At 42.1% G+C, this 16,851-nt stretch overlaps 1 protein-coding gene across 2 annotated transcripts in view; it reads right to left on the reverse strand.

The window, feature by feature from the left end:
* Positions 1-14,130: 14,130 nt before the first annotated feature.
* LOC306984361 (transmembrane protein 132D) overlaps positions 14,131-16,851 on the reverse strand; it is a 27,828-nt gene continuing 25,107 nt past the window's right edge. For both annotated transcript variants that reach the window (XM_079585655.1, XM_079585654.1), the window contains one exon: positions 14,131-16,176. In XM_079585655.1, coding sequence (XP_079441781.1) covers positions 14,758-16,176 — 1,419 coding nt within the window. In that variant the 3' untranslated portion in view covers positions 14,131-14,757. The remainder of the gene's footprint in view (positions 16,177-16,851) is intronic.

Below are 16,851 nucleotides of genomic sequence, written 5' to 3' on the forward strand. Positions count from 1 at the left end.
TCTCTCATTTGATCAGTTTCGCCATCAGTAATACAACTTTTTGAACAATGTCACCTGATGAAATGGCTATTGTCAGGATTCCACCTTCACATCACTCTCCATTACCTCCCAGATCATCACTGACTCCTCCCACTCCTTCAATCACCCGTTCACACTCCCCTGATTACTGATTCCCATCACCTGTGACTCATCACCAGTTCCCTTTATAACCCAGCATTCACCTCACCTCCGTTGTCTGATCTCGTCATTACTTGACCACAGACCCACCGTGAACACTCTCCTATGCTAACCCGCTACTTACCCGAGCTTACCTGCATTCCTCCTCGGATCCCATCGTCTCGTCTCAGTCCAGTCATCAAGGCTCCTTCTCTTCAACTCCCTCTCCTGGATCCACACCTGAATACACATCACGGAATCAATCATTCAGCTAAGACTCTCCATATTTGCCATAGACTGTCTCACTTACCATTCCACTGTGTGTCCGCAACTGCATTGTTCAATAAAAGTGTGTTTACAACTTACGTCATCTCTCTCCGTGTTTCAAACCCTGACAGAAGATCAGACCAACAACATGCAATCGGATACACGAGACGCTGTTCCTCACCCAGTGCCCACCGCATCAGCGTCTGCTTCAACCAGTCCATCCCCGGATCCACTTCCGCATTCACCCGCTGCTTCGTTCACTGCCTCTTCCAGTCCCATGGCCAAACCAGCGCCTTACTCCGGCGAGGCGGAGGATTGCAGTGGGTTCCTCCTCCAGGTATCTTTATATTTCACTATGAATGAACAACAATTCCATAATGACGCCGCCCGCGTGGCTTTCATCATCTCGTTACTCACCGGTTCCGCCCTCCAGTGGGCTCAATCTCTTTGGAATTCCAATTCTCCGACCATTCGTGTATGCAAGGATTTTATTCAACACTTTAGGGATGTGTTTGGACAGTCCGTGGCTTCCCTCTCTATCCACGATCAGCTGTTCCATCTAAAACAAGGCCGTTCTTCGGTGACTGAATATTCCCTTCGATTCAGAACCCTCGCTGCTGCTAGTGGATGGAACGAACCCGCTTTAATTACTGCATATCGTCAAGGATTAACTCCGAAGATCCGTCAGCTGGTCGTGGTTTACGATGACGTCATGGGCATAGAAGCGCTCATTCAGAAAACTATCAGAGTCTCTCAACTACTAACTGCTTGTGACGTCAATATACCCACTGCACTTCCTCCGCCCCCGGCGTCCCAACCTGCTCATCTTACTCCTCCAGCACCTATTCCTATGGAAATTGATTCTTCTCGACTAACCCGTTCTGAACGACAACGAAGAATGCAAGCCCATCTCTGTCTATATTGTGCTTCTGACAAACATCTACTCAACAGCTGCCCCATTCGACCTCCGCGCCTTGCGGTAAGCTCAATCTACCATCCTCCTAGCGTCGAACATCTTATCAAAACTCAAGTCCATCTAATAACCCCTAAATTCTGTTTCCCAGTACAAGCCCTCATTGACTCCGGTTCCGCGGGAAACTTCATCTCCTCCCAATGTCTCCAGAAGATGAATCTGAACAAGAAACGACTTGAGTACGATCTCGCTATTCATACCATCCAAGGTAAACCGCTAGGAAGGGGTCGAATCCGTTACAGTTCTCCCATGTTAACTCTGCAGATTGGATGCTTACACACTGAGGAGATCTCTTTTATGGTGCTGGAGGAGTCTACAGCCGAAATCATCCTGGGACGCCCGTGGTTAATACAACATCAACCCCATCTCCACTGGAAGACCGGTGAAATCCTCCAATGGGGTTCGGACTGTCATTCTTCCTGTCTAACCACTATCACCAAGGTTACCCCTTCTCCGTCATCCGCTGAAATAGAGAGTCCTTCCTCAGAAGTTTCTTCGGATATTATCCCTCCATCCTCGTCTGATGTCTCAGAAGTGTCACTGCATTCCACTTCTGTGGAGAGCCCTGAGACTCAACGTCAGTATGAAATTCCAGTGGAGTACCGGGCGTTCCAGGACGTATTTAGTAAGGCGCTGGCCACCAAATTACCACCACATCGACCATGGGACTGCGCAATCGACTTGCTACCCGATCCAACTCTACCTAAGGGCCGTATCTATCCTTTGTCCATCCCGGAACAGAAGGCCATGGAGGAGTACGTAGAAGAGGCATTACAGCAAGAGTTCATCCGACCTTCTATCTCCCCTGCCGCTTCGAGCTTCTTCTTCGTGGCCAAGAAGGACGGAGGCTTACGGCCGTGCATCGATTACCGTCAGCTTAACTCTCAGACAGTGAAGTTTCGGTATCCTCTTCCTCTGGTCCCGGCTGCTCTGGAACAGCTCCGAGGCGCCCAAATCTTCTCCAAGTTAGACCTTCGAAGCGCCTATAACCTCATCCGTATCCGCCACGGAGATGAATGGAAGACCGCCTTCGTGACTCCCTCCGGTCACTATGAATATCAGGTGATGCCCTTCGGACTGTCAAATGCTCCAGCAGTATTCCAGGGGTATATGAATGAGATCCTTCGCCCCTTCCTCAATCGCTTCGTGATCGTCTACATCGACGATATACTTATATACTCATCTTCCCAGGCTGAACATCATCATCATGTCGTTCAAGTGCTCCAGAAACTACGCGAGCATCAGCTTTTCCTCAAACTGGAGAAGTGTGAGTTTAACATCACTACTGTTCAATTCCTCGGTTATATCATCAGCCAAGATGGAATCCAGATGGACCAGAGGAAGGTGGAGACCATTCTAAACTGGCCCTTACCATCTACTGTAAAGGAACTCCAGCGCTTCCTAGGCTTTGCCAACTTCTATCGACGTTTCATTCAAGATTACAGTCAACTCAGCTCTCCACTTACCACTGCTCTGAAGGGTCGGCCCAAGTCTCTGTCCTTATCACCTGCGGCTCTACAGGCCTTTCAGTCGCTCAAGGAAGCCTTCTCTTCTGCTCCAATACTCACTCACCCTAATCCTGATCTACCATTCATCGTGGAAGTCGATGCTTCATCCTCAGGAGTGGGGGCCGTTTTGTCTCAGCGGCAGGGGGATCTCTCCGTACTTCATCCATGTGCCTTCTTCTCCAAAAAGCTTGCCCCGGCGGAGTTAAACTACGATATCGGGAATCGTGAGCTACTGGCTATTAAGTTAGCCCTGGAGGAATGGAGACACTGGCTGGAGGGAGCTAACCATCCGTTTGAGGTCATCACGGATCATCGAAACCTGGAGTATCTACGAGAAGCTCGCAGACTAAATCCGAGACAAGCCCGTTGGGCCCTCTTCTTCACTCGATTCGACTTCAAGGTGTCATATCGTCCAGGCAGCAAGAATTGTAGAGCTGATGCTCTTTCCAGAATTCATCAAGTCCCTCACGAAGATAGTGAACCTGTGCCTATCCTCCCTCCAGCCTTATTTCTCAGTCCGATTGTGTGGGACATTGACAATCAGATCCACCAAGAAAACCGTCTCCATCCTGCTCCGCCGGGAGGTCCAGAAGGGAGTACCTTTGTACCGGAACATCTAAGAACTCCTCTTCTGGACTCAGCTCACTCCGTACCGGGCTCTGGACATCCGGGTAGCAAGCGTACCCTCTCGCTTCTCCGTCAACGGTACTGGTGGCCAACCATCTCCGAGGATGTAACAAGGTTCGTCAAGGGTTGTTCAGTCTGCGCCATTGTCAACACCCCGAGGAGACTGCCAGAGGGTAAATTGGTGCCCCTTCCGATTCCTCAGCGTCCTTGGTCCCATATCGGTATCGACTTCATGACCGACCTTCCTCCATCTGATGGTTTCACCACGGTACTTGTAGTCGTTGATCGTTTCTCTAAGGGCTGTAAATTAATCCCTCTACCAGGACTGCCGACTGCTCTGGAAACCGCCGAAGCCCTCTTCCAGGGAGTCTTTCGTAACTTCGGAATCCCGGAGGACATCGTCTCTGACAGAGGTCCCCAATTCATCTCCAGAGTTTGGCGTGCCTTCTTTCAGCTCCTCGGGGTCACTGTCAGTCTCTCTTCCGGATACCATCCTCAGACCAATGGCCAGACTGAGCGCAAGATCCAGGAAATCGGTCGCTTCCTAAGGACCTACTGCCACCAGTACCAGGACAGCTGGAACCGTTACCTTCCCTGGGCTGAGTATGCTCAAAACTCTCTCCGACAAAGCACCACTGGTCTTACTCCCTTCCAATGCATTCTCGGTTACCAACCTCCTCTGTTCCCCTGGTCTGGGGAGTTATCTGAGGTTCCAGCTGTCGACTTCTGGTTCCAGCAGAGCGAGGGGGTATGGGACTCAGCTCACGTTCATCTCCAACAGGCAATAAGGAGACACAAGACCCAGGCTGATCGTCGAAGACTACCAACTCCCTCTTATCAGCCTGGGCAGAAGGTGTGGTTGTCCACCAGGGACATTCGTCTCAAGTTGCCATGTCGTAAGCTGAGTCCTCGATTCATTGGACCTTTCCCCATCGAGAGGCAGTTGAACGAGGTCACCTACAGACTTACACTCCCAAGGCAGTATCGCATCTCACCATCCTTCCATGTGTCATTGTTAAAACCGTACGTTGACCCTGTCCTTCCTCTTCCTTCAGATACACCTGCCATTGACGTACCTCCTCCTCCTCCGGTGCCTGTGGAGGATGAGCCCATCTATAGGATCCGTTCCATCTTGGACTCCAGGCGGCGAGGTCCCCGTCTCGAGTACCTCATTGACTGGGAGGATTACGGGCCGGAGGAACGTTCTTGGGTGCTGCGCGACGACGTAATGGATCCCACTCTCCTTTCCCAGTTTCACGAGGAACATCCCAATCGACCAGCACCCAGAGGTCGGGGTAGACCTCGCCGCCGACAGCATCCTTCACAGGCGTCAAGAGCCGCTTCGGGAGGGGGGGGTACTGTCAGGATTCCACCTTCACATCACTCTCCATTACCTCCCAGATCATCACTGACTCCTCCCACTCCTTCAATCACCCGTTCACACTCCCCTGATTACTGATTCCCATCACCTGTGACTCATCACCAGTTCCCTTTATAACCCAGCATTCACCTCACCTCCGTTGTCTGATCTCGTCATTACTTGACCACAGACCCACCGTGAACACTCTCCTATGCTAACCCGCTACTTACCCAAGCTTACCTGCATTCCTCCTCGGATCCCATCGTCTCGTCTCAGTCCAGTCATCAAGGCTCCTTCTCTTCAACTCCCTCTCCTGGATCCACACCTGAATACACATCACGGAATCAATCATTCAGCTAAGACTCTCCATATTTGCCATAGACTGTCTCACTTACCATTCCACTGTGTGTCCGCAACTGCATTGTTCAATAAAAGTGTGTTTACAACTTACGTCATCTCTCTCCGTGTTTCAAACCCTGACAGCTATATTATAAATGCATTTATTTTTACTTAATATATTCAATAATTTAATGTACGAATATTTAAATAAATCAAATTCTTTCATTTAAAAAATGTCTGAAAATAGTTTGGAACCTTTTGAGATCATTTTCTCAAAAACATTTTTTTTTTTTTTTACACAGCCACAAATTTGAATCATTCCGTATCTTGACAACTGTTTGGAGTAGAAACAATAATTATATTTTTCATTCAGTGCATACTCAAAATGTGTTTCTGGGTCACAACAACAATGATAGAGTGGGCCAAATATGGGGAGGGAAAAAAGCTCATCACCACATGACATTACCAATGCACTAATAAGTTTTGTGAACATGTCTAAATATGATTGCGTTCGCGTCAAATAATCTCATAGTCAATCATTCTGGGGACTTGAGCTGTGTGAGCTAAAGCTGAAAAGTGAATGAACCTTTATTCCAGGTTAATTAACTTTACCAAACACAATACAGCCTAATTTTGTGATATATACACAAGATAAGCTTAATATCACAACAAAATGACACAAATGAAGTAAATGATGTGCTATACATGTGAAAGTCACATTCTGTAACAATACTATCAACTACTAAAACACATACAATGAATATCATTGGAGAGACCAGGGTGCCAACTGTCACCAGCATTTATCTGGCACCTCATTGATCACCTGACACCAGAGCTGCAGTGCAGCAGAATGAATGTGTGCTCTGGAGAGAAGAGGAAGGCATGATATCTGAAAGACAGTCAGTGATCGAGCACCGAGCTCGAGGCCAACCCTTCGACATGAAGGAGAGATGGCGATGGCATTTCAAAGACAAAGGAAGTGACGGCCATCGATTAAGCAATTATGGGATTGGGCCATTCTTAATGTTGTGAAAACGAGGGAATCTTAAGCATCAAGCACTAAAAATCTTGAGAGTAGATGCGTTTTTCATGTGGTACTGGAAACAGCTCTAATGGGAAAATCGGTGAGCGGATGCATTGCAGTAGACGGGGCATAAATCATCTGCTCAGCTTCACACACAGATAGTGGCCTCGGCCGTGCGGGGCACCAATAGCTTTGACAGGGAACGCTTGTGTCATGCCATCTAGAAGTTTAAAGCAGGAGAGAGGTCATCCACACTGGCCCTCCGTGAGCTAAAGGTACACATCAGTAGGCATTCGCATCCACCAGCACTCACTCACCCCAAAAAACAAGAATTTACTCATTTCTGTTGTGCACCACAACCCAGATAGCATACATATCCAGGCCTAATCTGGATCGACTATGGCATAGGAGTCATTGCCGTCATTCCATGCGGTGTGTTGGCCAGAAGAATGTGGGTGATGTGGGCCACAACTGAGCCAGATGTCATTTGCTATCTGGGAAGGAATTCATTAGCTTACGTAATATTCTTCCTCATACAAATGATCCTCTTTATCCTTTTGTTATCAACTAAAATTGCAATTATGAAACTTGATGTATAACAGGAGTGAACTCTTAAGCCTAATATTTTCTATCACATTATTTTGGCAGTTAAAGTTTTGGCCAGGTTTTTCTTGGAGTGGGAGGGTTTTGGTGAGCTTCTAGGCTGGAAATCGACGATCCAATTTGCCAACACTGAACAATGTTCTCGGTAACACTTTATTTCGATAGTCCCCTTTAGACATTCAACTAAGTAACTTTGCAACTACATTCAAGCAAGCAGTCATTGGAGTATTAGACTGTCAGCTTAACATCTGCTAACACTTTATTTTGATGCTCCACCAACAAACCTTCAACTATAAGGAATTTTGCAAGTACATGTCAACTTGTTCTACTAACCTGAACCCTAAACCAAACAATCTAATACTCTAATGTGGGTTAGTTGACATGTACTGTAGTTACAAATGAGTGAGACATAGTTGACATGTTGATGCAAAGTTACTTAGTAGCCTACAATGTCTAACGTGGACCATCGAAATAAAGTGTAACCCACTATTTTACCTGTTTAACATGGTAAACAGAATTCATTATAACCACACAAAGTGTATAAACAATCAAAATGTATCATGATGAGGATCTTCAGTGTCACCTGTAAAGTGATGTTTTAATAAATAAAAAAATTAGAAATAAACTTCAAAATAAAATAAAGTCACAAAATTAGGGAAATATATTCCAAATAGTATATTTTAAAGTCATGTTACAACTTAATTATTTAAATTCTCGTAAAAAGATTTTAAAATATTGGGCCATTTTTTTATTTTAAACACTGACTTTCCAGCAACAACAAAAAATCTATTTTGGATAAATGATAAATTAGACACATGTTGTGTCAGGACAATGATTTGACTTTTTTTTCTAACACAATGCTTTTGGATTGTTAAAAAATTAGAAGAGTCTCCGACAAGAATCCCTCTCATTTGTAACAGTGAAAGTAGGTGAAATCATTGCCGGTTGTGTGATCGATTTGCCGCCACGGCACATTTAGCATGATGCAGGAGATGTTTTGCAACCGCCGCTGAACGATTGCACAACGCGAGTTGAAAGAGTTGAATTCTTTATAAGTGTTTGTGTCAACACTGGATCCTGTCAACGCCTAACCCCCCTCCTGTCTCTTTTCTGCGGGCCTCCTGTTGTCACAAACATCCTCTCGCAGCAGGTGCTCCCGTTTCATGTGACAGCTCTTTAATACCTGGTTTGATCTGCGTAGTCATATCATTATTTTGTCTCCCTGTACACCACAAACTACTCACTTCTGCAGCCAGATGAATTATACACACACAGTATATTCAATAACTATTAACAAAAGGGAGGCATACGAAGACGGATGGAATAGGGGCCTAGATTTTTCCTGCTATCTATAAATCGACATCATTTTATCATCTTGAATGTAAAATCCTTTTGAAACAAGAAACAAATTCATTCTGAACAAAATGTTGCTAAGCACCTTTAAAGTCAACATGACCTTATTTACTTTATTAATGCATGTTCCTGGGCTTTTTTTTATCAATAATTCATCTGTGCATGTTATCCCCAAAGGTAAGGAAAAAAACTGTTGACTTCATAATCTTTAATCAAGATGTACTTTGCTCTTTTTCTGAAATGGTTTTCCCTTCCCGACAACGTCACTTGGGCTATCCGGGCTACTGAATACTCTGTAAAAACATTATAATAATTATATATATACGATCAATAAGCCACAACATATGTTTTTATATTGCTTTAACTCATCAAAATAAGTTAAGCAGTTTTCTACTTTTTTTCATAAGTTATACAAGATTCAGATCATTTTTTAAGTCAGTTTAATATAATTTAAGTTGAAATTACTTACATTTTTAAGTACAATCAACTTGGATGTTTAAGGCAGCAACTTTAGACATTGTTTGAACCAATTTAGGCTTCATTCAAACAATTTACAATCAATACACTAGGCCTATTGGTCAATAATTTTTATTTTATTTTTTTGAAAGAAGTCTCTTATGCTCACCAAGGCTAAAAGGTAAAAATACAGTAATATTTAAAAAAATTATTTGAATTTAAAATAATTGTTTTCTATTATTATATTTAAAATGATTATTGTATTGTGTTATTGTAATATGCATTACAATAATGTGATTGTAAACCTGAATTTCTATGATCATTACTCCAGTCTTCAGTGTCACATGATCCTTCAGAAATCATTCTAATTTTCAATTAAATCGTTGGTGCTCAATTGATAGCATCATCAATGTTGAAAATGACGATGATACTTTTTTTTTAAGGATTATATCATGGTTTCCACAAAATATTAAGCAGCAAAAACAGTTTTCTACACTATTAATAATAAATGTTTCTTGAGCACCAATTCAATTAAGCTTTCTTGTGATTGTCATGTAGTTTAATTTTATTAAGTTATAAACTGATTTGACAGGTTCTGGCTGCTGACTTTTTAGAGAAGTCTGAGGCAAAGCTATATGGTCTAAATATTTTTAGCAAACCCCAAAAAGTGTTTCAATTATCCCTGCTCTCTCAGGACACAAGTCACTGTCAGGAAAAGAAAGTCATGCAAAAAGGGTGAAGTGTCAGAGAGACTAACAGTGAGCGTGAAGGAGAGGGAACTGTGTGTTTACAACTGGCCTAATGTTTGCTGGAGACAGCATGTGTAGGGCCGCAGTCTGACTCCGGGTGACAGCGCTCAGAAACAGAAGAGAAATAACTGGCTGTCACGGATCAAAGCAATAAGCAGCAGCACTTGCCAGACGCAAAAACAAGAGACGGCCTCCAAACAAACTGTGCAAGCTGCAAGGGAAAATGTGTCCAAAAAAATAGCAACATCCAGCTTTTTGATAGTCTTTCGCCTTGTTCATTCATTCTCTTAAGGCTTGCATCTTTTCACAGACCCCTGAGCTCCTCTGCCTTAATCCCTCGACCTCCCCACCCGCTTCTCTTGTGTCAAATCAAATTAAAACAGCCGAAGACAAAAGCTAATTCCACATTTCCGACATTGCCTCAAATCAGGCAATTGCAGAAATGAGTTCAACCAAGTCAGAATATTAAGGAAGTGCTTTAATGAATGCATGTCATTCTGACACTACAGACAACCCTTTTTTTCCCCAATTGTATCTTAAGTTCAGCTATTCATACTGGATTTGACATGTTACTACGGTTTTACCTTTTATTGATTCACTTGACTACTAGAGCAAAACAGTAATGTGTTCCTCGACAAATTAGATAAAACAAAATTGTGCAGCTCTATTCACGGAGCTGAAAGCGCAGTTTGGCAATTACAGAGAATTGGGCACCATCAGGCCTCCCGTGGCGTTACTGTAAAAGCTGTGCTGTAGATATCCAGTCCTTTGCTTTGAATCTTTTCAATATTTGCAAATACTGGTTTGAAATCGCTTCTGCTTAGAATTTGCAGCTCCTTCTAACAGCCTCCTAAAATCACTAAGTAAAATCTTAAAGAACCACAACATGATGACTCGGCAAAAATAATTAGATTAAATAAGCATGGGTGTAAGTGAATACAGGCTGACTTCATATTCTTTTCAAAAAGCACAGAAATGCTTCATCTGTTCTTTCAAGTGAGATTTGTTGAACTTGCAATGCTCTTCTCGGAGTTTGTCAGTAGCTCTGGGGAATACATTTCATACACTGTAAAAAAATCTTTCAAGCCCAGGCAGTTCAACAGCCTCTAAATAGCTTCAACTGGAGCAAAGAGCAGATTTCTTTTCAAATATTCTAATACTTCAGACAAATCTATCGGACAGCCAATCGTTCAGACCACTTCCAGATCTTTTTCTCACTTTCAAACTTCAAACAAAGCAGCGGGCTTCTTTGAGCAAAGTCAGCTAACCAGAGGCCTCGCTTATTCTCCAATTACAGTAATGTACAAAACAATCAGCCTAAGAAGAACAATGAACTTTTTTCCTCACAATTCCAAGTTTACATCTCACTTGGTATGAGAAGTGATATATTCACAAGATTATATTACTTCTCATGATCCCCCCCCCCCCCTCCCTCCGCAATTGTGAGTTTATACAGTATCTCAGATTATATTTTGCAAATCTGACTTTAACTCGCAATTTAACTTGCGAGGTAATATTTCACAATTCTATATTTTTTCTCAAAACTGTGAGATATAAACTCGCAATTTTTGAGAAAAGCATTGCGAAAGACATACATTTAAAAAATGATATAAATCTATTGATCTAAAGGTATTGAGTATGTGTAGAAACATACTTTACAAACAAACAAATATTATGCATACACATTTTGAGAGCTAAGAAAAACTAGCTTTATTATTTCTGAAATCGCATACTTCCCTATATTGCATGTGAAAATCAGTATGTGAAAGAGTAGTGCGTGTGAATTCTCAGTTTTCAGAAAGCAGCAGGTGAAAAGTACCCAGATGAAATACTACTTCGAGATTCTGAAGTGCACCTCCAATGGACACTTTACTATCCCATGAGGCCACAGGACAGGAGTTGTGTGGGAGTGAAGTGATGCTGGGAGGTCACAATTAAAATTGTCATTTGACAGCATGACAAATTATTCAACATGGCATATTGTATACGTCCGGATTACATTCATACTTACAGAAATATACATAATCCAAAGAAGTACCAAAGTGTAAGGGATTTCGGATGAAGCTTCATAGAAATGGCCGGGCACTTCGTCTGCCGTGATTTGCTTGTTTTGATTCACTGATTGGTGGAGATTTCTTTTCATAATCATGGGTAATATAGTTTTTCACAGAGAATTCCTAGAGATGAACATGATTTTTAAGTAAACAAATTATTATTTTAATGTGGACTGAGGGCTTCAAAACCATAAACCATATACCATTGATCAACAACCATAGAGGTCACAGTAGATCTGTCTTTAAAGGTTTATGAATTATTGGTAAAAATCAGTGACCCTATGGAAAAAAAATGAATGTGATTTCAGCTCTGGAACGGTTGCACTCTATAAAAGTTTTGAAATTTTCAAAAAGATGGTTTCAAAACCAAAGACCTTTAAAATGTGCTTCTGACATAACAGGAACTTAAAATCTTCTGCTATGCCAAGGTTTTTGAAGCACTTCTGAATCTTAATTTGTAAAAATTGCGGAGCACAATAAAATCAGCAACCTTCTGGTTAGCAATCATCATTTTTCTATTTTATCTTTTATGAGAAGTCATGCTCACGAAACTTGGCAAAAATATTACCATCAATAAATTATGTTACAATAACTCTACTATAAATTTTGTAAATAAGCAAAAGATAAGAATGAAGATGTATTTGCTGCAGAGTTGTAACCTCTAAACTTTCTTTTCCACACTTCCCTTTTTTGATCACACCAAATTCAATGCTGCATCAATGTTTCTATTAAAAATCAATCTTTCTCTTCTCCCTTAGTTTATTATTTACCCTCCTCTCACATGATCTTATGGAAGCTTGCCGTTGTGCCTGCTTTGATAGGTTACAGTTCCTCTGTAAGGGGATCCCACGTGTGTGAAGTGTGAAGTGAGGCCGGAATGTTTAACCACAGGTTTTATTTTTTGGTCGGTCTTATCGAGCAGTGGTAAAGACTACAGCTAACACTGAAAAATACATGTCTATCTATAATTTTCTATGTTTGACTTCCAATCCATTATAGCTTAAGTTAAATGAGTAAATAAAAAAAACATGGCTCAAGCATTATCTCAAATAAATCCAAAACACTTTGAAATGTACTTGAAAAAGTGCAGTTACACTGGCTTAACATACTGCCTTTGACCAGAATTAAACACAAATGAGAAGTGAAAGGAGCTAAGAGCAGATCCACTGTGTTTGGCCCACATCGGTAAATGCGGGCAGAGAAGAGGGAGATCCACTGATGCATGTTAATCCAGCAACACAATGACCTCAATCCTGCAAATCTGTCAATAGAATATCCGACGCTCTGGATTAGGTGACGGCTGAAATGATAGCACAGACGTTGCTGTTATTTAAAACATCCTACACACAGATATGTATTTTGTTTTGCTATGCTCACCAAATTCCTGGAAAATGAGTTCTAAGTAGTTAGGAACTAGACGGTCAGAATTAGTGCATGCATTTGTTTGTTTTTTGGAAAGAAAATTCACCTCTCTCAAACACTATAATAGTGCTTCTCAAACTGGCTGTGCTTAATATTTACACTAACAGTTGAGGTCAAAGTATTTTTGATCTCAAATTAAAATGTATGAATATTTTCATGAGCTGAAAAGACCCAGTAAAATACTAAATATTAATTAAACATGGACTAAATAGGAAAACTGAAAATATTATATAATCAGTGATATGCAACAATTAAATATCCTGTTAGTATTAGACATATTAACATTGACATAAAAATATATGTTTTTGCCCTCCCTGCTAAAAGTAAAATCATTTCTCTACACCAGGGGTGTCAAAGTCAGTTCCTGGAGGGCCAGAGCCCTGCAGAGTTTAGCTTCAACCCTAAATTTTTTTTAAAAACACCTGATCAGCTAATCAATTCCTTCATGCTAATTTGAAAATTGCAGGTGTGTGTGTGTTGAAGCAGGGTTGGGACTAAACTCTGTAGGGCTGTGGCCCTCCAGGAACTGACTTTGACACCTGTGCTCTACACTATCCCCATTAGCATATAGAACTGCAAGCCATTTTTGGTGAAGAACAACTCCTAATGTAAAATTTCAACATTTCATTCGGCTTGCAATATGGAATAATTGTTAAATGTTAATTATGCTGTGAAAATAGATGCAACCCCAGTTTGTAACATGTTTGGTGGTGTCCTTCAAATGTCACTGTTAACTCCTGTGGAAGAAACGTGGGGCTATTTTAGAGATGGCTCCCCCTAATCTACAAATCTACAACAGTCCTGCGGTGCCTAGTCCAAGTTATTTCTCCACATGCAACGACGGGAACGCAATTTCAAGATTTGAAGCAGTGCTCACTTGGTGAGAGATAGCGGTTCTTTTGCGGCGGAGGAAGATGGCAGTCGTTGCAAAGCTGGGGTTGGTGGTCTCACAATAAACCAGAGAGGTATGTTTACAGCAGAGATTTTCTTCTTTTCACTCCAAGCTGTCACTGATGAACTGAACCACAGCACGGGTCAAAGACTAGATAAAGGCCTCCGAACCAGGAAACAATCAGGAGGCGTGTGGAGCATTATAAGGAGCTGTGCTGCTGCAATGATAAAATGGATGAACACACATATTAATACAAAGAGGAACCCTATGCGTCAGCGTTAACATGCATAGAGGATGTGATACAATGAGCACAAATCAATGTGTCATTAAAGACAACTACAACCATAGAAATATTCACAGTTAGACACTTTATTTGATAAATTCATAAAAGCAAAAAACCAATAGTTAACACTGAAAATTGGGGCTTTGATTGGCAGTGCAGTTATACTCACAAGTAAAAATGTAATTGATGCTTATTTATTATTAAATAAGCTCAATATTATACAAGTTTGTATTTTTATAATACATTTCAATCGTTATACATTTCAATTATTTAATTACATGTATTTGCTTGTTTAAACACATTAAAGGATTCACAATATAGAACAAATTTCATAATATATTATCAGAAGTTTTATATTATATATATTTTTTTTAAATATTTGTTGTGATCTGTTTCTAATGATTTTAATAATAATACAAATATACAAAAGCTGGAAAGTAAAAACTTTGTTGAGAGTTGCAGAAACATTTACATCAAATTTTAGAGAAACTTTTCAGACACACATACGCAGGACCATATTTGTGAAAAACAATTCCTGTGTTAAATTGTTCATAAAACATTCGCATATAAACTCGTATTCAGTTCAATGCAACAATTTATGTAAGAATGGATTTCTAGACAATTTACACAGAATGCTTGTGTTTCATGAATGAGGCTAATAGAGCTTTTGTATAAACAACCCTGTCCCGTGTCACACTTTTGACACTGGTGTAGCCACAGGCCATGGACCTTCTGGAAGAAAGCCATTGGACTCTGTGGATTCCGGTGTCTGACCGAACACTTCCACTGGGCTGCAAAAATGTACATGATTGACTCTTTCGGCCTTACCATTTAACCCACCCTGGCCGATACTGGCAGCCTGAAAACCTCCAGCCGGTTGGCTGGCCCAGCTGAAGTTCTGGCCGCTCTTCTTGAGAGCAGCCAGATGTTTGATGTCTAGAGTAGCGAAGGTTGTAAACTGGACTTGATTCCTTTTACTTGTGGGAGAATGCAGAGGTTCGCTACGAACGGGCCTTGCCAGCAGGGTGGCTGATCTGACAGCCATTGGAGCCATGTGAGCCATCGGATCCCGCCTTAGAGGAAGTGTGTTGGTCCTCCGTCCCAGAGTTGCGGTTCTCTCCTCACCTGCAATGGCTGGGATCTCCCTCAACTGGTTCATCTCCGGGCCTTTGCTATTCTGCATCTGAACGGCTCTTTGCATCTCCACAGCAGCCTGCATGTCCTGCTTGGAGGTAGTTGCTATCGGCGCAGCTCTGCTTTGCTCTGCAACTGTACCCAGGCGTACCCAGTGATGCCTGTGCTGGGATTGACCCTGGCACTGAAGCGGAGACTTCTTGCTGCGTGATCTCGCACTGTTAGTGGCACAGTGAAGCAAGACGCCGATAACGGCCAAGCAAAACAGTCCTACTAGCGTGTAGATGCAGACTTCTATGTCTGTAAACACGCTAAGCATCTGTATCAGATCGCTCTCCACTAGGGGTGGTTCTCGCTTGGGTTCCTCCGGTGGTAGCGGGAAGTTGGGGTTCTCAAGAAGGTTTCCATATCCATTCTTTATTGAACTTCTGGGGCTTATGGTGACTAGCGCTCTGTCTGCGACGGGCTTGGTAATGAGATTTTTACCCATAGTGTTTATTGACTTAATCGTGGATACTCCACCTCCTATTGCTTCTTGAAGATTGGATTTGGTCGCCGTTTTGATCGCACTTGTGGTGCTCTCTTGGATAATGGTGCGTTGAAGCATGTTAAGAGCGGATGTAAGGATCAGTTTGGAGTTGCTATCATCATTGGGCTGGTCGCTCTCTTTCTTGCCAGTCCCTGCAAGCTGTTCATCCGGCGGGAATTTCACCTTCACCATGCCTCCGCCCACAGCTAGTTTGCTCTTGCGTTTGGATTTCTGACAGGCCTCGCAGATAGCAAGCTCTGCTCTGAGCAGTAAGCCCTGTCCCTCGGCTTCAGCGACCACAACAAAGACAGACCCCGGTGTCTTTCGCACAGATGCTACCCTTGTGTCCAATGAAGAAATAGTGAGGGAATAACCACTGGGATCGTACAGATCAAGAGGGGTCTGGGAACCATCACTGAACTTCAGCCAGCAGCCAAGCACCGCCTCCTGTTGAATAAAGTAAAAAAAAAAAAAAACTTAAATGTCACATAAAGCAGGCTAATCAAAGTTAAAACCATCAAAGCTGGTAAACTTGGAAATAACTCCCAGTTAGCATGACAGCTAGCACAGTATCTACACAACCATGTTCATTTCAAATTAGGTAGCCCTTTGGCAGGATGTAGTATATGGCCTAAAAAACTCCATGCATGGAGGTCCATTTATCCAAATGGATCAATATTTATGTGCTTGTGTTCAAAACTCAATTTGCTTAGCCACCAGTGCACAGTGTAGTATTTACAGCAACGAGCTGTGGCACAATAGCCCAGAGCTGTTGGCTTATACCAGGGGTCCTCAAATAGCGGCCCGTGGTCCAGTGCCGGACCATGGCTTGGTTCCAACTGGAGCAACTGTAGCACCATTTTACCGTTTCTACAGTTTAAAGTAAGCAGCGCTTCAAAACAACGAAGCTGTTCACACCACAACGTTCAGGGTTGTTTATGGTAATGATCTATCGGCATGACATCCTCTAATATTTTTATAAAATGAGAAAACAAGTAAAACCTTACATATGTATCTAAATGTAAAAATAATAATAATCTGATAAAACATCAGATCTTATCTTTTAATATTCAGACCGGACCTCTTGGAACTTTAATTGAAATTCTCTGGCTTATACAGTAT

Source organism: Phoxinus phoxinus, assembly GCF_949152265.1.
Source record: "Phoxinus phoxinus genome assembly, chromosome: 17".
Taxonomy (NCBI): Eukaryota; Metazoa; Chordata; class Actinopteri; order Cypriniformes; family Leuciscidae; genus Phoxinus; species Phoxinus phoxinus.